Source organism: Ascaphus truei, chromosome 2 (assembly GCF_040206685.1).
Source record: "Ascaphus truei isolate aAscTru1 chromosome 2, aAscTru1.hap1, whole genome shotgun sequence".
Lineage (NCBI taxonomy): Eukaryota > Metazoa > Chordata > Amphibia > Anura > Ascaphidae > Ascaphus > Ascaphus truei.
In genome coordinates this window covers 378,971,904-378,994,098 of record NC_134484.1, presented here as the reverse complement: position 1 = coordinate 378,994,098, position 22,195 = coordinate 378,971,904, and the positions used below count along the sequence as shown (strand labels likewise).

The 22,195-nt window shown below is 44.1% G+C and overlaps 1 protein-coding gene across 1 annotated transcript in view; it reads right to left on the bottom strand.

The window, feature by feature from the left end:
- Nucleotides 1-250: 250 nt before the first annotated feature.
- The window catches only part of IGF2BP3 (insulin like growth factor 2 mRNA binding protein 3), a 117,904-nt gene continuing 95,959 nt past the window's right edge, over nucleotides 251-22,195 (bottom strand). Inside the window, exons 6-15 of the mRNA XM_075587128.1 lie at nucleotides 21,549-21,863; nucleotides 20,858-20,992; nucleotides 18,840-18,962; nucleotides 18,604-18,739; nucleotides 15,048-15,179; nucleotides 11,717-11,836; nucleotides 11,095-11,169; nucleotides 3,926-4,057; nucleotides 2,050-2,163; nucleotides 251-1,700 (exon numbers count right to left, since the gene is read on the bottom strand). Coding sequence (XP_075443243.1) covers nucleotides 1,596-1,700; nucleotides 2,050-2,163; nucleotides 3,926-4,057; nucleotides 11,095-11,169; nucleotides 11,717-11,836; nucleotides 15,048-15,179; nucleotides 18,604-18,739; nucleotides 18,840-18,962; nucleotides 20,858-20,992; nucleotides 21,549-21,863 — 1,387 coding nt within the window. The 3' untranslated portion in view covers nucleotides 251-1,595. The remainder of the gene's footprint in view (nucleotides 1,701-2,049; nucleotides 2,164-3,925; nucleotides 4,058-11,094; nucleotides 11,170-11,716; nucleotides 11,837-15,047; nucleotides 15,180-18,603; nucleotides 18,740-18,839; nucleotides 18,963-20,857; nucleotides 20,993-21,548; nucleotides 21,864-22,195) is intronic.

Genomic DNA, 22,195 nt, shown 5'->3' with positions numbered 1-22,195 from the left:
GGGAAGGGGGGAGGAAGAAAAGGGAGGGGGGGAAAGGGTGGGAAACGAAAAACAAATGAAAATTAAAACAAAAATTAAAAAAAGAAATATATATAGATATCTATATCCATATATAGATATCTATATATAGATATCGATATCTATATATCATATATGGATATATAGATATCATATATAGATATATATATATATATATATATATATATATATATCACATATATAGATATCTATATATACATATAAAGACAGATATCTATACAGATATCTATCTATATATATATGCTCCCACAGATCAAGTGTTCTACCAAACTGACGATGAAGCTTGCTCTTTGAACAGAATGGCAAAGTCCAAACCGGCTGCAAATGTTTAAATGTAGCATTATTAGGTAGTGATGGTCAAAGGCACAAAGGGTTCATTGCATTCAACCAAGCAGCACAAAATAAAAAAAAATTAAAACAAATCCAGTCTTATAGCAATCTAAAAATATTTTTTTCCCCAAACCCAGTTGGCCTCTTTCCATCACTTCCTTGTGTCCTGTGCCCAGAAAAAGTACCGTCAAACTATTTTCATCATATAATAAAAGAAAATGAAACGGCATTGCTGCTATCAGTATGTTGGTGTCTTTCAGTATCTATTGTGAACATTCACTGAATTTTATAGCAAAAATGGTGTGGAAGGCCTCAGGAAAACCGAAGCATTATCTCCCCATCTCATACTCCCATCAGCCATCAGCGAGTAGCTGCATACTGCTCTCCCCGACTAAATTATATTTTAGCGCTTCTAGCTGCTGGCTGATATTTTATTTTTTTATTAAAAAAATAAAATGCTCACGAACTATTAGCTTTATAAAGTATACAAAATACCAAAAAAAAAAAAAAAAAAAAAAAAAAAAAAGCAAAAAGGAACAATTTCTCACTGAGGTACTAGATGCCTGAGGTAGTTTAGTAAAATGCATATTTATCTTTTTATGCCCTGGCCAACACCATTCTACACTTCCCTTAGGTTATTCATGGCAGTGTTAAGTAAAAATGCAACCAAATTTAAAAAAAAAAATGCCACTTGTTCAACACTGGGACTAACACTTAAACTCATGTCAGTACCCTTCATCAACACTAACCCCTCCAATAATCCCACCCTCTACTTTTTAATTTTAATATAACTGGACATATAAGAGCAATGCCTTTTCTTTTTGAACCAGAGAACTCATAAGAGAAAGCTTCATTAAACAAAGTTCTAAAATTGTTGGGGGGTATAAGAACAATAATAAAAAAAAAATACTAACAAGGTTTATGTTAACTTGTGAGAATAGATCAAAAGGGAAGTGAAGGGGTCCTTATTTTTTTCTCTTTTGTTTTTTTTCCTCTTTTTTTCAATTTTTTTTTTTTTATTTATTTTTAAAGCTGGGTTTCAAAAGTTTGAGAGCCTAAAGTATACATTCTCACAGAGACAGTTCAATGGTTGCCTGGTCCTCAAACAGGTGACGAGCTAGGTGGCATTTTCACCACATAGCATCGACAGGTGTGGGTAACCTGTCTAATACACAGTCTGTCTTTGGTCTGGCATCTGTCTCTGTGAAAGGCCATTTCCTGAACCTTTATTTTCGTCTTGGCTGGGGCTGTCCGCTTTGCGCCGTCTTCTGCTGTTGCTGCTGCTGCCTTCTTACCTGAGCCAGTATTTCCTGAATTTTCCTCTGTGCAAGCTGCAAGATAAGAGTGTAACGTTCAGACAGCTGTGCATGAATTAGGACACCCAGGCAAGAGGTGACCATGTCCACAGGGGCTACATTTCTTCTATTTCAACAATGTTTGTGCCCATAGTGTACGACAGTGGTCTGTTGAGCGCAAGAAAATCACTTGCATACTTTGACATGGTGTATGGTGACATTTTAGTCATTTAGACATGTATTACAGATTCTGGAGTTATAGGCTGTGTGTTGCAGGCATTTAAGACACCACAAAGAGAAAGATTCCCCTTCAGCATTTGAGGAAACAAATATGAATACAATTATCACAGCATAGACGATCTTTTAAGTTTTAAGCCTCACGTACCTGGCTTGCATAAAAGTGGCCGGTTATTTTAACAACCACTTGGTCATTTTCATCGGGGGTTTGATCACGGGGTACCACAACTTCTGCACTTGTGAGATTCTGAAGCTCATTTACCTTTACAAACAGAAGGGGAAAAAAAAACACAACGCTGTAACATACTGCAATACAAAGCATAATTTCCATTATTTTATTCCTATTTAAAAAAAAATGCATGCTAAAGAGCTTATTTTTTTTTTTTTTTAAACTTTTTTTAAAATGCAATAAAAATTATGCAATAAATCATCAATTGCCTTTTACTATATTTCTGTCATCCCAGCCATGTGTTGCAGGTGTTTTTATGATGTGTATTCTGTGACCGCTTTAGACAGCTGCTTTTGTGGAAAGATTTCTAGCTGCGATTTCTCGTTGTAGTGTATGAAGTCTTTTTGTTTGTATTTCCATTTCAAAAAGCAAATAACATTTTTGGGAATAACACCCACACTGCATATATACTATTGTTTCCTACTGTAATCCCCATTTTCTCTCACATTTTGCAGTGTGGAGACAACAGATTTTATTTGTATTTATCTCTGCCATTAAAAAAAATGGATGCTGCTTCCTGTTATGGAAACAATACAGATGAGTCGTGAATAAAATCTTATTTGTATAAAAAGTTTTTTTAAAGCAAACTAAACGTGGCGTGTTTTTCTAACCCAATGATTTCAATGCCAGGGGGGCCGTCAACGCAGTGCTTTGCAATAAAAGGCTTTGCACGGCACTGGCAACAAACGAGTTAGGATCAGTGGCATAGCTAGACATGCTAGGGCCACCGGGCAAAAAAACAATAATTCAGGGCGCCATTAATATTAATACTGACTGCAATTTTTTTCTCCCCCCCCCCCCACATCCTCTCCCTGATCCTTGTTCTCATCATCCCTACTCTGCATTATCTCCCCCTCCCTATCATAATCATCTCTCCTCATCCTCCCTTCCCCTCCCCCCCACCATAATCACCTCTCCCCCCCCCACATAATCACTTCCCCATCTCTCTTCCCCACACCCCATCACCTCTCCCCCCATCACCTCTCCCCCCCCATCACCTCTCTCCCCCCCTCCATCACCTCTCTCCCCCCCTCCATCACCTCTCTCCCCCCCTCCATCACCTCTCTCCCCCCCTCCATCACCTCTCTCTCCCCCCCATCACACCTCTCTCCCCCCCATCACACCTCTCTTCCCCCCATCACACCTCTCTTCCCCCCATCACCACTACCACCTCTCTCTCTTCCCCCATCATCATCACCATCACTATCATTACCTCTCTCTTTCCACATCATCATCACCTCTCTTCCCCCATCATTATCATCACCTCTCCCTCCTCCTCCTCCCCCCATGCCTACCTGTGGGTGATCCGATTTTAAACAAAAGCCGGCAGAGGAATCAGCAGCTGTTACACAGCAGAGCAGGACAGTAGGGGAGGAGCTCGCTCTGGTGGTCTGACCCAGAAGTCTTTCTCACTTCCGATGTTTGGTGCTAGAGCGCTCCTTACCTGCTGTCCTGCTATGCTGTGTAACAGCTGATGAATCCTCTGCTGGCTTCTGTTTAATGCCGGGGCCACCACGGCATACAATCTCTCCCACTTGTCTGAAGAGAGCGATGGGCTGCCGACAGGGGGAGGGGGGAGAAAGGGCCCCCCAAGAGCGCGAGCCTCTGGGCTACAGCTACACCACTGGTTGGGATGCTCCCATATCTGCATTTTTTTCAATTTGTCTTCATCAGTGTTTAGAAAATAGGTACTTCACCACTGTAAAAGATATTCTACAGTCAGTGCAATAAAAAAGTCTGACTGGTTTTATTGCCAATACAGCCACCTTTGTACTAAAAAACATTGCTCAGTTACCGTTTTGCCTCCTTTTCCAATAACTCGTCCAGCAGCATAAGATGGCACTTTAATGTGAGCCTCAAGCTTCACCTCCTCCTTGGGTCCAAAGAAGTTTTCTTCTTTAAGTTTACCATAGATTCTTCCTTGAGCCTGCATGAGAAAATCAAACCACGTCAGGACTCCATACGTGAGGTGCAAAAAAATAAAAAAAAAAGACCATTCATTCTAAAGCAACATTGGCAGCAGCACAACTAATAGGAAAAACCACAAACTAAAGCTATAAGATTATAAATATATAGTCATTACCAATATGTACCATAACACAATAATATTATATACACACAATATATACATATATATTTACATGGGCGTCCGCAGAAATGTTTTCAGGGGGGGGCATAATTTTAACTAGACAGAGAGAGAGAGTGGGTGTGGGGGGTGTGTGGGTGACGGGGTGGGTGACTGACACTTGGGTGACTGACTGACACTTGGGTGGGTGACTGACTGTGGGTTGGTGTCTGTATTCATTCACAGACAGACAGACACAAACACACACACACCCTCCCTCTCAGACTCTCCCCCCCTCAGACACACACACACACACACACACACACACACACACACACACACACACACACACACACACACACACACACACACACACACACACACACACACACACACCTTGTCTGGTGCCACTCTAATGCAGATAGTCCCAAGGTGTAGCCCCATCTCTTTCTTACCCCCTCTCTTCTTCATTCACTCTCTCCTCACCCCTCTCTTCCTCACTTCCTCTATTACACCCCCTGTCTCCTCACTCTCCCCCCTACATCAATTATCCCTCTGTGACTCAAACACACTCCCTGAATCCGCCCTCCTCACATTCATTCCCTCCCCCCCTGATCTCAGACACACACTCAGACACACACTCAGACACACACTCAGACACACACTCAGACACACACTCAGACACACACTCAGACACACACTCAGACACACACTCAGACACACACTCAGACACACACTCAGACACACACTCAGACACACACTCAGACACACACTCAGACACTCGCAACAAGGGGGAATCGGAGCAGGGGGGGGGAAACGGAACGGGGGGGCCGGAGCAGGGGGGGAATCGAACGGGAAGGGGGGACCGGAGCAGGGGGGGGGGAAATCAGAACGGGGGGGACCAGAGCAGGGGGAAGATTTTGGAACGGGGGGGATCGGAGCAGGGGGGGGGGGGGGGAAATCAGAGCAGGAGGACAAGGGGGAAGCGAGAGTGGCATGGAGCAGTAGTCACCTGACTTGCTCCATGCAGGAAAGGGCGGGCCTCGCTATGCAAGCTCAGATAGCGCTTGCGAGGGCAAAAAAATAAAAAATCCTGGCAGCGTGCCAACACGCGCCAGCCAATCAGGAGACAAGGGAGGTTGTTTTTTTTTTTGCAGAGACGCGCGCGCTTCCTTGCACATCGTGAGCGCGCTAAATCCTGTCACGCCAGTGCCCTCTGTCCCCCGCTGATGGCGGCCCTGGATCCAAGGGGTGGCAAGCGCCCCCCCTTGCCCCCTCCTGCGGACGCCCATGTATATTTAGTACCACGAAGACAGTCAGCACACTGATGTAGAGCAAAGAGCAGATGCTAGTCCCATAGAGAAACACACAGCATAAATACCCGTCCAAGGACCAGTAAAAGAGACAGCATACAGCAGGGAGTAATCCAAAGGCAATTGTATTGAAAACAACAGTTACACGAAAGCCAACCTTTCGGTCCCACAAGGAGACCTTCCTCAGGGCCGTGCAAGGTCCTTGGACTGGTATTTATGCTACATATATATATATATACATATGTATATTTAAATATATATGTGTGTATGTGTATATATATGTGTGTGTGTGTGTGTATGTGTGTGTGTGTGTGTGTGTGTGTGTGTGTGTGTATGTGTGTGTGTGTGTGTATATGTGTGTGTGTGTATGTGTGTGTGTGTGTATGTGTGTGTGTGTGTGTGTGTGTGTGTGTGTGTGTGTGTGTGTGTGTGTGTGTGGTGGGCCGGTGTGTGAGAGTGTGTGTGTGTGGTGGGCCGGTGTGTGTGTGTGTGTGGGGGGCCGGTGTGTGTGAGTGTGTGTGGGGGGCCGGTGTGTGTGAGTGTGTGTGGGGGGCCGGTGTGTGTGAGTGTGTGTGGGGGGCCGGTGTGGGTGTGGGGGGGCCGGTGTGGGTGTGGTGGGCGCGGTTGTGTGTGTGGTGGGCGGGTGGGGGCGGTTGTGTGTGTGGTGCGCGGGTGGGGGCGGTTGTGTGTGTGGTGGTCGGGTGGTTGTGTGTGGTGGGCGGGTGGTTGTGTGTGGTGGGTGGGTGGTTGTGTGTGTGGTGGGCGGGTGGTTGTGTGTGTGGTGGGCGGGTGGTTGGGCGGGTGGTTGGGCGGGTGGATGTGGTGGGCGGGTGGATGTGCTTGTGGTGGACGGGTGTATGTGCTTGTGGTGGACGGGTGGATGTGGTGGGTGGGCGGGTGGATGTGGTGGGCAGTGTTGGTGGATGTGGTGGGATGTGTTGGTGGGTGTGAGTGTTGGTGGGTGTGTGCATAGGCAGGAGTGTGTGTATGAGCGTGTGTGTATGAGTGGGAGCGTGTGGTGGGCAGGTGGGGTCGGTTGTGTGTGTGGTGGGCGGTTGTGTGTGTGGTGGGCGGGTGGGGGCGGTTATGTGTGTGGTGGGCGGGTGGGGGCGGTTATGTGTGTGGTGGGCGGGTGGGGGCAGTTATGTGTGTGGTGGGCGGGTGGGGGCAGTTATGTGTGTGGTGGGCAAGTGGTTGTGTGTGTGTGGTGGGCGGGTGGTTGTGTGTGTGTGTGGTGGGAGGGTGGTTGTGTGTGTGTGGTGGGCGGGTGGGTTGTGTGTGTGTGGTGGGCGGGTGGGTTGTGTGTGTGTAGTGGGCGGGTGGTTGTGTGTGTGTGGTGGGCGGGTGGTTGTGTGTGTGTGGTGGGCGGGTGGTTGTGTGTGTGTGGTGGGCGGGTGGTTGTGTGTGTGTGGTGGGCGGGTGGTTGTGTGTGTGTGTGGTGGGCGGGTGGTTGTGTGTGTGTGGTGGGCGGGTGGTTGTGTGTGTGCGGTGGGCGGGTGGTTGTGTGTGTGGTGGGTGGGTGGTTGTGTGTGTGGTGGGTGGGTGGTTGTGTGTGGTGGGTGGGTGGTTGTGTGTGTGGGTTGTGTGTGGTGGACGGGTGGTTGTGTGTGTGGTGGGCGGGTGGTTGTGTGTGGTGGGCGGGTGGTTGTGTGTGTGGTGGGCGGGTGGGGGCGGTTGTGTGTGTGGTGGGTGAGTGGTGTCAGTTGTGTGTGTGGTGGGCGGTTGTGTGTGGTGGGCGGGTGGGGGCGGTTATGTGTGTGGTGGGCGGGTGGGGGCGGTTATGTGTGTGGTGGGCGAGTGGTTGTGTGTGTGTGGTGGGCGGGTGGTTGTGTGTGTGGTGGGCGGGTGGTTGTGTGTGTGTGGTGGGCGGGTGGTTGTGTGTGTGTGTGTGTGGTGGGCGGGTGGTTGTGTGTGTGTGGTGGGCGCGTGGTTGTGTGTGGGTTGGGCGGGTGGTTGTGTGTGTGTGGTGGGCAGGTGGTTGTGTGTGTGTGGTGGGTGGGTGGTTGTGTGTGTGTGGTGGGCGGGTGTGTGTGTGGTGGGCGGGTGGGGGCGGGTGTGTGTGTGGTGGGCGGGTGGGGGTGGGTGGTGTGGTGGGCGGGTGTGTGTGGTGGGCGGATGGGGGCGGGTGTGTGTGGTGGGCGGGTGTGTGTGTGGTGGGCGGTTGTGTGTGCGGTGGGTGGGTGGGGGCGGTTGTGTGTGTGTGGGGGGCGGTTGTGTGTGGTGGGCGGGTGGTTGTGTGTGGTGGGCGGGTGGTTGTGTGTGGTGGGCGGGTGGTTGTGTGTGTGGTGGGCGGGTGGTTGTGTGTGGTGGGCGGGTGGTTGTGTGTGGTGGGCGGGTGGTTGTGTGTGGTGGGCGGGTGTTTGTGTGTGGTGGGCGGGTGGTTGAGTGTGGTGGGCGGGTGGTTGTGTGTGGTGGGCGGGTGGTTGAGTGTGGTGGGCGGGTGGTTGAGTGTGGTGGGCGGGTGGTTGTGTGTGGTGGGCGGGTGGTTGAGTGTGGTGGGCGGGTGGTTGTGTGTGGTGGGCGGGTGGTTGTGTGTGGTGGGCGGGTGGTTGTGTGTGGTGGGCGGGTGGTTGTGTGTGGTGGGCGGGCGGTTGTGTGTGGTGGGCGGGCGGTTGTGTGTGGTGGGCAGGTGGTTGTGGTACAAACGTACATACACATGCACCAAGTCAAGAAAAAAAAGAGTAACATATATTACTTGGCAGAATGTACACTTAAAACACGTCAGTCAGAGGTGCCTACAGGTTATTGCTCTGTAAAAGTCATGCTGCATATAAAAATATTAAAGTACAAAAAAACCCATCTAAAAATCTCTATAAAAAACATGCTTTTCCCGTTCTTGCGCCAGGATGTTGCATGATAAGAGCAGCAGGGCTTCAGTTACATAGTGCATAAGATTCCTCTTCAGCTGGTATTTGTCCAAAGTTTGTGATGTCATGAAGTACTTTTAATCTGTCCCAGATAGTGGGATTTTTAGGTCATGTGACTGTCTAGACTGAAAGCCGGTTGCCATTCAGAGATGTCACAAATAGATATACCCACGCTGTACAAGTAAAAAAAAGGAAGCCTCCCAATAGGAAGTGAGTCAATGTTCCACGAGAAGACACACTTGTAATTATTTTCTCTTTTAGGAAGACTGCACCACAGCAATGAAGCCCAAACATGGCAAACTTCTAAAGAAACCGCTCAGAAAGACTACGATTAAAATAATAATAATAATAATAATAAATATATTAATTTTTTTATTGAAGTGTAGGTAGAGGAGTCTCCTGCCATGAAATGCTTTCCAAGTCTAATACACTATACTATTTATTCTCTTTTACTGGTTTAATACAGCAATAAACTCCAAAATGCACTTAAATCAAAACTCATGCAACCTTGTTTTCCTAATGTTGGTTTTGTACACAATTATTTATAACTTCTTTATGTTCCTTTAAAGCAGCAATACTACATCTTCCCCCCCACCCCCCGAACCCCCACTTTTTAAATATTTTTATATTTAAAGCATGTGACAAAATATAATCCTACATTCTTACATTAAGCTGGAAATCGTTTGGGGCGCCTGTTATAAATCCCGATTGACTAAAGCAGCCATGGTCAGTCACACAGTAACTCAGCAGCAACAAATTATATTACAAATGTAACTATCTATTGTTACAGGTTTGCAGCTCAAACGGCTGAGAATATTGGCAGCAAATAATCACAAACAGGAACGTGTTGCAAAGATCTTGCACTGCTTGGGAGGTTAGATGCAAATGTTCCCTGCAGTTTGAGCTATAAACTGTAACAATAAATAATGTTACCTTAGTAGCTACAATGTATCCATATATTACTGAGTTACACTAACACTTTATATATAAAAATAAGGGGGGAGGGGGAGTTGGAAAGTAGTATTGCCACTTTAAAACTCATTAAAAATGGAAGAGCTGAATTAAAAAAAACTATTATGTAATGCTACAAAACAGATAAAAAATGATTTTATGTTTTTCTGCTTTAAAGCTGCAGTTCAAGCAATATTCTACATGTATTTTTTTTTAAATAAATCAGTTATGTACTATGAGAAAATACTTGTAGCATTTTTTAACTGTATTCTTATGTAACAAGCATTTTTGTTTCTATTGCAACCATTTACAAAGTCACATCCCCTTCCTCTTCTGAGACAGGCTCTGGCTCGAGCCCTGCTCTCTCTCTAGCAGTGCACCAATTGTATCTAGTGCCTGCCTGGTCACATGATCTTCCACAGAACTTTGAATCTTGGGTCATTTTCTGCAGCCCTAACAGTGATATAAAGCAGGGGTGCGCAAACTCTTTGCCTTGCACCCCCCTCCCTTACCTAGTCTGGCATTTAATTTAAATGCCTTGGGGAAGAGAGTGGGGGGGCTTCTGTAACCGCATTTCCCCCCCCCCCTCCTCAAAAAAAAAATCTCACGACCCCAGTTTGCACACCCCTGATATAAAGAACCCCCGAGCTGAATCTTCAGCGATCGATTACAGGAGAACGGATCTATCACCAACTTAGCTAATCACTTGTCAGTGTGCAGATTGTATGGATAAACAGCAGCTTGAACTACTGCTTTAATGCCTTTGCTTTAGACCTAATACTCAAGTATGGGGCCACCTTGTGGCGATACCATGCATCCTTCCACATTACCATAGTATTTGTTGCACAGTGCACTCTAAAGGTTGTTCCGTATTTCCACCATGTTACGTTTTATATCAAATACACCACTTGCATTGAAAGGTCTGCAGAATCTGTGTTTCTTTCGTAGGTGTAGCCATGTGTCCTCTTGGCTACTAATCTGCCCTACCCAACACATAAGCCCTGGTACCAGTGCAGACAGTGTTAGGGTTAAATTTATTCCCTTGCTGCTTCAGCAGTTAACAACTTCCTTGAGTGACCGGGGGGGGGGCGAAGGCTAATGTGCTGCCCTATCAGGGGCTCAAACCAGGGACACCCCCCTTTCCCCACCCCCGCGTACAAAAGGGACTGCAGGTCCAAATGTAGAGGTTGTTGGAAGTGTGGACCCAGGGCTCTGGCCACCTTCCTTCCCCTCCCGCAATGGAGTGGGATACTACCCCTTACTCCACCAGGTGGTAGGGGAGCAAAGGATAGACCTTTGTGGCCTCAAGCCCTGGGGGTTGAGTCCAGGGACCCTAAGAAGAGCGTATCTATTGTATGCTGTGTACGGATGTACTATGAAGAATAAAGACCAGTTGCTGTTTTTATACTCCTGCCCGTGACTGCAGTTTATCAGGGGGAGTGAAAGAGAGTTTTCCTGCAGGAACTGCTCCCAACTCTGCTGGAAATGGAGGCGCTGCACCAAGAAAGAGCCGAGAATATCTTGAAAGCCTGTCCTGTCTTCCCCACTAACATCGGCGGACACTCAGCAATCCTGTAAGCCTCACAGGTACAGCACAGCGAGAGTACAGGTAGCAGTGAAATCTCCCACAGGGTGGGGGGACACAGGTGTTAACTTATTTTGCACTTGTTTCCATTTGAATTATTCTTCTTTACATTAATGTCTTGTATTTTTTATTTTTATTTTTTAGAGTAGCAAAGCTACACGGCAATATTATTATGCATTATACCTTAAACTGGGCTTCTGGCGGTCCGGTGATGATCACCATTCTCAACTTGGCATCTGGTCCCTCTGCAGGAGCAATCTGAAAAGCAACACCAACAGTGAGAAGTCAGAAACCACCAGCCACAGAAAACCTGATATTTTATTGGTTATCAACAAGTATGGCAACTTAGAATGCTAAACACAACACAGGCAATCCCAGAGCAGGGGGAGAAAACAGCACAAGAGAAGGATATCCTGGAGTTACTGGACGAGCATGCTCACGGCCCACAAAGGGGAGCCATTAGCAAGCATGAAACAGACGTATGTTCATGTTCATCCAATTAACAGTATCATTGTCTGCAAAAGAACCTAGTTTTCCCAAAGTGTTGAAGTGGCTGCAAGAGCTCGGCAGACTAATACAAATATCCATGACTGCAGAATGAGTCATTCCCACATTTACATGTGGAAAATATAGAATGTTGACCCATCATTGAGTAGCTTTGGCCAAGGTTTTAATTATAGGGTCTGCAATGGAACATAGATTTATGAAAGTGTCATGAAAAACATGCAGGATTATTGGTACGTTGCTTGCATAGACTTGTTGAGCTTGTTTAAATGTAGGAGAAAGAGAATCAAGATAATTGTACCTTAATAGAGGCTCCCGCAAATCGGGAAAGTTGTTTGATGTGTTGTCCTTGCTTGCCGATAATTGCTCCCACAGCTAAAGCCGGGATAAAGAGATGAACAGTCTCTGACTCTGGTTGTTGCTGAAAGGAAAAAAGTAATAAAAAAAACAAAAAGTTCTTAATTCATTGATTTACAACATGAAGTCCCCATCATACATTGTGAGAAATGCAAGTAAACAATTGTGGTTAACGTAACTTTACAAGTGTATGGTTTTTTTTTTCAACTTATTTTTTTCTTATTGGCAATTTTCAATTGGGATACAGAAGATAAAATTGGAGCGGTAAGGATGTCATATAGCAAAAACCATGATTCAAACAGTCCAGACCCATAGATTCATATATAACGAATATCCAAATTGTTAGGGTCCTCCTTAACGTCCTATAATAACTCTACGACCAAATAATAATGGACACAACATAATGGACAACAAAACAAGGGGAAATGAGGGGGAGGGGGGGATAAACATCATTTATAAAAGGTCCAAGATTATTTTTCTTGTATGCTACAAGTCATACCAAGTATTCAAAAGGGATCATTATTACTCAAGCTCTGTGCCAGACTAGTCCAGGAGGATCTTCGTCTCCTGTCTACACACAAGTCATTTCTCTGATATCTCTCTGGCCCCCTTCTTTAGCAAACCATGGGTCCATGGTCTGGGAGAACATGTCGCAGCGCTCTCCTCAGGAAAGTCGTAATTGTTTTTCCATCGTAGAGATATGCCATATTCTACGTTTTACCATGGCCAGAGAGGGGGCTACCTGCTCTTTCAAGGACACCGCAATACAGCATCTCGTGGCTGATATGATGTGGGAAATTAGTTTGGCTGAGGCTCTTGACACATCTTGAACTGGTCTGCCTATTAATAAGTAGATAAACCCGTCCCCAAAGGAGGGCGAGTTTCGGGCAATTCCACCATATATGTGACATTGAGCCATTTTGTCCACAACCTCTAAAACAGGCCAGCGAGTGGGAGTTGAATATTGCATGGTGACTAATTGGAGTCAAATACCAGCAAAATAATAATTTATAGGAGTTCTTTTTGACCACAGTGCAGATCGAACTTTTTACTGCAGCTTCCCAGACATCAGCCCAGTTTCATCATCCAGGACCTCACCCAGCTGCTACTCCCATTTTAGCATTAGAAATATTTATCTGAACCCGAGCTAATTAGGGAATAATACAAGGCAGAAATCATGTCCCTCTCTTGAGATCTATTCGTAAATAAAGATTCAAAATAGGTGCGTGTAGATGGATCACCTGTCTCGCAGGACTGAGTGACAAAATGTTTAACCTGTAGATATCTGAATATTTCCGAGAGTGGCGGTTTCTTTTTTTTGTAGTTCTGGAAATGGCATAATCCCAGTATCTGTGAACAGATCGCCCACTCTGGTAATATTTGCTTCCCTCCAAACTTGGGATGCCCCTATCGGTCTGCCTGGGTCAAAATCTGGGTTACCAAAAAGCGGGATCATGGGGGAGCAGACTTTTGTAAGTTTGAATTTAAATTTCAGACTGTCCCAGAGTGACAGTGAATGTCTGATCACTGGGTGAGAGATAGAGTTCGGCGGCCTGCAAGATTTGGTCAGCCATAAGAGAGTTTTAATATCTGCTGGTTTGGACACAACATTCTCTATATATCCACCCAGCCTCTCGTTTGTGGCTCCGAGTTCCAGAGCAGAATCTGACTCATCTGGGAGGCCTGATAGTATCTTAACAGGTTAGGAAAGCCTAGCCCCCGTTTTATCGTGGGTCTATATAGTACCTCTCTTGACCCTTGGGCGCTTCCTATTCCATACAAATTTTGTGATGTTGGATTGGAGGTCCTCAAGATCTCTAACCAGAATCTTAATAGGGGAGTGCGGAAAAAGTACATTATACATGGAAGGAGATTCATTTTAATAGATGCAATATTGTCTATCCATGAAATATTATTTTTACCCCATGCTTCTAGATCTTTCTTCAGGTTTTTAATTAGTTTGGTGTAGTTGAATTTGTATAGAGTTTCATATGATTTAGTGATATTGATTCCAAGATAGGGGATATAATGAGTTTGCCATGAAAAATTGAAATTAAGTTTTAAGCGATTGACTAGATCATTGGGCAAGTTGACCGCAAGTGCCACAGATTTGGTGTAATTTTGAAGCCCGACCTATTATTGGGGTTCAATCTAATGGAGGACGCCAGGGGATGGAGTGCAAACAGCAGGGGAGACAGGGGGCACCCCCTGCCTAGTGCCATTGGTTATTTGAATTTTATTAGAGATGAGGCCAGCGCATCTGACTCTAGCTGAGGGGTGCTGGTATAGACCTCTGAAACTCATATTCTTAAGTACAGAGAATAGGAAGTCCCAGTTGAGGCTATCAAAGGCCTTTTCGGCGTCTAGAGAGGCATAGGAGTGGCGTATCCCCTGCGCTCTCTGAGTGCGTCACATCTACAATGCGGCGTACAGTATCTACAGCTTGTCTAGTAGGGATAAAACCCACCTGATCGTGGTGCACCAGATACGCCATGTACTCATTCAGTCAGTTGGCTAATATCTTGGCAAATAATTTCAGGTCAGTATTAATGAGCGAGATAGGGCGATAGCTCAAACAGCTTGTAGGGTCCTTCCATTTCTTAAGAATCACCACAATATTAGCTGAGGCCATTGTGTCAGGAATAGACTCTACTTACATAAATGTATTGATTAAAACACTCAGTTGGGGGCGATAGTTTTGGAATTTATTTTGTAATACAACCCAGACAAAACCATCGGGACCAGGAGATTTAAGGTTTTTGAGGCCCCTAATTGCCAACATATTTCATCGCAGGAATTTTACGGATAAGTTTTGATAGTTGTTCAGGCGTTACAGTTGTGAGGTGACATGACTGTAGGATTTGAGGGAGACTAGTTTTAGGAGGTGGATGTGTGGCCCTGTCAGTCCTGTTATAAAGTTCCAGATAGAATTTTCTAAATTCCTCCACAATTTTGGTTGGGTCATGGGATAGGACCCCATGTTTAAGAGCTATGGCCTGGACTAGTCTATCTTTTTAAAACAACTTATTGGTGTATTACCCATACATAATTCTCGGTAACGTCGTTTAAGGAACATAGTAGACTGTATCAAACTTTACAATATTGCCTGCACAATATGCAGAATTTAAATTAATATTTATTAAGTCTCCCATAATGTCCTGCAGGTCAAGGATAACAATTGAAGGTCAAGGATAACAATTGGGTATATTTTTGTGGTGACTGATGAGATGTGCGGTAATTCTAGTAACAGTAGCACCTACATGCACAAGGCTTACCCCAAACGGTGGATAAGAAGAAGAACTTGTAGGTGAAGAAACTCCCACTGAAGGAGGTGGCATTCCTGAAGATGATGGTGGGAAGAGGCCCAATGCGTTCAGATTCAGACCAGGAATTAAATGAGCTTGGAGCTGTAACAGAATAAAACATTAAACTCTGAGTAACCACATCTACACCATTTTGTGTCACCATTTGGAAACCTTTCTGTAACCCCTCCGTTAACTACCTCAGACTAATCTGTTTCTTGCCGATGTGGGGGCCTGAGTTCGTGCTGCGTGTATTTACCAGCTGAGCACGTGTTCATATGTCAGACACTGGGCACGACACTAGGGCAGTTACAACAATTTTAAGAACAATAGAAAAAAGTATAAACAACTCTCACCATCACAGCGAGCCTCGCTGGTTTGAGGATCACACAGTACCATTGTTACACTTACAGTACAACCCGAGCGCTGCGCAATCCGAGGTATTGAAGAGTCTTAGATTACCTCTGACAACCCTGTGTCCTAGAGAACCCTGGTATATGTGCTAGCACGTAACGTTGGGGGGCTCATAGTGGTTAGTGTGGTACCGTAGCAGGCCTGTGTTTCACAAAGGCTTCAGTACCCCTTTTACTTGTCTTGGAGATGAAGATCCTCTGTAGTTACTCATTGTTTCCTTAGCTTTGAGGCTGATGATCCCCTGATATTTTGCTCAAAGAGCCTGTCTGCGGACGGCTGTTTACTGCCGCTTATAACAAACTGTTCTCTGCAGGGTTTCTCTTCTCCCTCTCTCTATGTGGGGCTCATGCAGATCCCTTTGTACAGGAGGGATCTGCACACAACCTCACTCCATTAGCTCTCAGCAGAACTCCCCAGCCCCTCTCCCACTGTCACCAACTCTCATTCCACTGACTAAGCACAGTCACATGGTCCTGTGGAATGTAATTCTTAAAGGGGCCATGTCCTGTGCTGATAGCAGACACAGGGGGTTACATTTTGTTAGGACCAATATGTCAGGCCAGAATCTGCACTCATGTTAAGCTTCCATTTTGTCTGGTCATAACTAGTTAAGATTCTGTAGTCAGCCTTTTGCTGAAATATAATTCCTAACGCACTCAGTTTCTGCTAAATTATATTTATTTTCTTCCTGCTAAGGATATTGCTAAGATACTTTTGTGTTGTCAATTTCCTGATGTTTTAGTTAGAATATAATAGAATGGTTCTCTGCAAGAAGCAAAATAGTGTTATATAGTTGCTAAAGACTCAAGGTCTCTTTTGATAACAGACAATGAATAAGCTATGTATTCAGACAATTGCTTGTATTGTAAAAGACACGTCCCAAAAGTCACGCCACTATGTCCTGCCCCTAGATCACGCCTCTAACCAATACGCCTATGTTACGCCTATGTTACGCCTCTAACCAATATCTTCTTTTTTCTGTATAAAAGTCATTACCCTATGAGTAATAAATTGAGACAAAGGATTTGAAACCTGGCATGCGTTACGTTTCATTTCGTTCGTCTTCCAGGCCTGATAGTTCATCAAAGATCGAAGATAACAGTTGCAGGGCGTGAAAGCTTCCTGTGAAGTCTGCTGCAAACGGTGCAGATGGTGTAGTATCCAGTCACAAGGCTTCAGTGTACCTGGCAGAGGAAAGGTTCCTCTCGGTTCTGAAGCGTGGGTGAAGGAATTAGGTCTTCCTTCACATTTCAAAGAGAATTTAAAACGAAGGCAAGAAATATGAAGTCATGTGCTGCACAAGCTTGTTTTGTAAGGGGCCCGTTGGGTTCATATGACAGCTGGTTGCGGTGATCGTAAAGTTGCAGTAAATTTTTTTAAACAGTCTAGTTCGTAGAAAATTAACAAGCCCTTCTTAAAGCAACAATGCTCCCTAGAACTCTACAGTGTGAGAGTTTAACTCCTACATTCGGATCTTTCTCCCTGAGCATGTCCCGCTCAACATTTAAATTAATTTTTTTAAATATGATTTACTTAAGCTCAAGTTTGAGGTTACCAGGTGCCCTTTAGACATCCATAGGCGCTGGAGAGAACTTCATTTTAACATCCCAGACACTTAACATTTAAAAACGCTCTTCCTGAACGAAGCAGATTTAAAAAAAAATACAGGCTTGGAAAGGAATCTTTGAGTAAAATAAATAGCAAAATGGCAAATCAGCATGGACACTGCTGCTTTAAGAGACTCTGCAGTTCTCTAATTTCATTTGTTAAACAAGGAATTCAGCTCCAATACAGACACTTGACTTTCCTTACAAGTTCAATTGCATGTGGCACACGGTTATATTCAGTGCATCCCATGTTTGCTTGGAACTGAGCAGGTTTACCACACAGTGTGAGCAGCTAATGATTATTTTTTTCATCATTCACATAGAGCAGCAACTTAAACCGGTCGCCCAAAGCAATGAACTGGCTGTAGGGCAGCAATCGTCCTCTTGAGGGAGTCGTGATTCACTCACCATAACTGGTCCGCGCTCTGTTAAATGAGTTACAGTGCTGCCAAGGTTGAAGAGAAATAAATAACTTCCAATGCTACTGGGGATTGTTCAATGAGATGCAGCACAGAACAGCCTCTGGATTTAGACCACAGCACAGTCCGGTGTCGCTGGTAGCGAGTGCGCTCATGAGTCATAGCATTGTTCCGGGTACATCCCACGCCAAGGACGGCACGGTAGGGCTGATATTCATTAAAGCTTCTTCCCATTCACAGGAAACGGGACTTTAATGCATTTTATTCATGCCAAATTTTAAAGCAGGAATGTTTAGGTACGGTTACCTCCTTGAGCATACCTTTGATCATGTGACAACTACTTGTGCCCCTTGGCTGTAATATATCCAAGGTTAAGACTAGGAATTCCTAACCTTTTAATCCCAGGCTTTAAAGAGGATAAAAAATATAATTTAGTAGCCTCTAAGTATTAATTTAGATATTCCTTAAAAAGCTTCCACTTTTCAGATTGTTTTAACAATGTTATTGTTCTGTTCAATTCCAGAGGTTTATGCAGATACTGAAGCTGAATATTTAGATTATGCATGTTTATAAGTGGTTTTAATAAACAAATCAAATAAATAGAAATGATAAAATACACGGTGGTGAGGTTTTCAGTTTCAGAATGTTTTTCAATTTTACTTGCATTCTTGTAGTGACTGTTGCTCAATGCTTTTCGATTAGATTAATCAATATATATATATATTAAAAAAAAAATACCTACAAGTATTTTCTTCAATTACTTATACTTGTTCTCTTTTTTTAATGTAGTTTTTCTGTGGGTCAGTGCGTGCGCACACGTGTGTGCGTATACACACGCGTGTGTGCGTGTATGCAAGTGTTTAACTGAAATAGTCAACATATTTTTTTAAGCTGCTTGCAACAAAGGGGTTAAAAAGACAATTTCTCCGATCAAGAAAGATTAACATTCTACCAAGTCCTTCGCTTTTGAAGCATCATTCCATTCAGATTTGATCATTTCCGTTCCTGCCTCATGCTAAACTCTGTACAATGTTATAGAAATACATTTCCACCTCCCACCCACCCAGAACATGAAGAACAATCACTTACATTCATAGCAGCAATATCATTTTCGTAGGACTCCCTAATTTTTTTCATGATTTCTTCCTCAGCCTTGGCACAGGCTTCAATACTGCCTTTTACAGTAATGGTCCGTTCGGGATTATACAATGTCAAGTCCTGCAATCTTCAGAAACCAAAAATAAAAACACAGATAGCTATGATTAAAGCTCAGGAGACATTGCATCAATGTAAAGGGCGCACAGAAAATAATAAAATAGACTTACGGAGATATTGTGATCTTCGTATCCGTATCCTGTTCGATTTTCTTCAGATTTCTTCCTTCTTTGCCGATGAGACGACCCACAAAATTGTTATGTGCTAATATCTTTAACGGGATTTCTTCAGTACTGGAAAAAGAAGTTCAATCAGGTCACAATCGGGTTTCTCTCAAATGCACCAGGGTGACCAGAATCTCTCACACTAGTATGAGCAAATGTGGTCATACTATTATTTTATCTCACACCCCTTGCACTGCAGAATACATTGGGGATTGATGCTAATAATTATAACCATAATAAACATTTTTTTAACACCGTTGAACTACATCAAAAAAGGTTCCATCAACAATGAAGATATATTATTACTCTCAAGGCAAAATGTCTTGTTTCCAAAAAGCTTAGAAATATCTATTTGTTTATTTTTCATTACAAACCAGCCAAATAATATAGAGAATTCCCAGGGTTCAGCATTGTCACCATGTGCTGTGCCCCAAACAATGGTGAAACCACTCTGTTAAATACAATATGAATACATTTGATTTTGTATTTTGACTTTTTGGTGGCCGCGTCGTTCGGCACTGAAAACCCAGTGCTGCCTAAAAATATTTATTTTGGTCCATGGCCAACTAACAAATGCTCTCTGAACAGATGTCTAGTTCTCTGTAACAATATCCAAATACTAGTCATAGAAGAAATTCTGCTCTACACGCAAGTGTCATGTACACAGATACCCTGCATATGCAAGTACATAGTTGACATTTTCTTTTGAAAGTGCCGTTTGAATACTGCCACAATAAGAGCAAAAGACTTTCATTCATTAAATGAGAATTTACTAAGACAACATACGCTGCTTCCATATGGTTTCATTTCCTGCCATATTTCACGTTTATGGATTCTTATTTGTTTTATGCATTGACAGATTTCAACATATGTTAATGAATAGCAAATGATTACCAATGTAAAAAAAAAATCAGCTAAAATTCCTTTTTTCCATTCTTAACAGTAACTTCATAGTTCACTTTATTTGAACTATTAACTGTAAAATACATTTCAGGTTTGTCTCGGATTCCATTGATTGCCAAATGTTCTTTTTTTTTTTTAAGCCCACAATGATTCCAGATTGATATCATCTATTGATAACTTTAATACGTAAATAAATATTTGTGGTCCACCTACCATATTATGTTCTGATCTCTAAATCAGAGTGGTTAGACTGCTGATATCAATGTTCATGATATGGACATGTAAACATTACGGTCCTACCAGTGCTAAGCCTTAGGCCGCGATTATAGTAGGAGTGCAGCGCAAACAAAATGCAGTGCCTCCATCGGTCCAGCTATGGCACGCGTGACCGAGGAAGTGCGACCGTGTTCCAGAATTTTGAGCCGACAAGCAATTGTTTTTGCACAAGACGTCCGCGTCACGCGAGTGGTTCAACCAATGAGGGCGAACCAGCCTCATGATGTCACAGCCACGCCTCCCCATCAGAGTGCAGGGACCGCTCGGGCGACAGGCACAGGCGACGCCATGCGCTCCGTCGCACGCAAACCTGTACTATAAACTATGCCGCAGGTGTACTAATTTAGAATCTGGACCAAAAAGAGTGTAATTTTTTATTTAAAATCCCATGCAACAGCAACATTGTTAAATCTGCACTAAAGAGTTAGAAGGTGCCAGTCCAATAAAAAGGGGTTTGAGGCCATCAATTCTGCATACTTTTAGACCACTGAAAATTGAGCTTTGCCATTGGAAATCAACTAATCAAAACCATACTCATCATTAAAAATGGTCAACAGGTCACTGACCGAATGCTCCAAGTGTGTCTGCTATCTTTTAAAGCAATGTATTCTAAAAGTTTTCCATCCAATCCTATAATTATTAAGGACACATTGGTAACAGACACAAAATGAGACAAGCTTGTTCAAAAATGTGGGAAACACTTCAAACAAGTCCTGGCACACAGCACTTGCGCAACCAACCATGGAGAACAACCGAAAGGGGACCACAATGCTATTTTTACTTACAATTTGGTATCTTGAGCTTCCTTCTGCATGATCTCCATAATTATTTTGCAAGCTGTTGAACAGCCTTCGGGAGTTGAGTGAATAGTAATCGGTTTCTCAGCAGCACCCGCATTTTCTTTACGATGAATATCAATTCTAGAAAGAAAATACAATAAACGCCATAATAAAATATGGTTCGCTTTTTACTATATCAGTACTTTAAAAAAAAAAAAAAACACACAGTCGAGTGTGCTGGGTGGGGTTCCCGCTGTTTGCAGAAATGTCTCCCGTGCACCTCGCATCATTCTGGTTTACATGTAACGAATACGCACACAATCTTACCAGCGCCAACCTGTACTATAGAACAGTCTCAATATACACTTGTGTGCCTGCTACAGCCTGTACCCCCCGTTATGTGAACCCTGAAAAAAAAAAAAAAAAGGACAATCCGCCCCGGCTGCTTTAATCTAAACCAATTTCCAGGATGAGAGCCGCTGCTGCAAGAAGCATTGCAGATTATAATGTCGTACGAAAAAGTCATAATGCAAATGCAGTAATGTCTGGCAAGAGCTCCATGCACAATCATTGCAGTTCCATGTGGGGCTGTGTCCCACATGGACAATCGTTTGCACAGTTAGAGCCCGAATACAGCAAATAAAGAGAGACCCACCCAACAGTGAAGGAGTCTGTCATATGCAGAACGGATCCTTACTTTGACTGGGTCTGTTTAGTGATGTTCCTGATGGTAGCTCCCTCCTTTCCAATAATCGCCCCTACAAACTGTGTGGGAACCAGCATCCGCAGCGGGACCTCCGACTGCGGTTTCGATCGTGCAGCAGCACCAGGGGACCCCTGCCTGGGGGGGCCCCTCTGCCCAAACCCGCGCCTCCCTTGAGGGTGCTGCTGCTGCTGCGGCTGCTGCTGCTGCGGCTGAGAAGGTGCTTGCTGTGTCGCCATTTCATCAGGAATATAGGTCACTTTCAGAGAATAGTTTTCAAGCTGGTAGCCGTTTAGCTTTTCAAGTCCCCTAATTTTTGAGAAGAGAAAGAATTAAAGGAGATGGACAGACAGACAAGCCATGTTATCCGGCATTTTACCAACCGGCAAGCTTTAGCATTGGTAATTTCTGATATATCCCTACACAAATCTTTAATGGAGTAACCGGAGTCCATGGTGAAGCTACATGGCACCCCGAGGTCGCCGAGTATTTTCTGAGTGCAGACGGATGTTCGCGACAGTATTAAAATAGGATAACTACTTGATTAGCGAATACCTGTATACTATTTTATAACTTATAATGTATTGTAATTCTGTGAAAAGTTTTACAACTAGTATAGTGGTAAAGTGAACACAGGCGCA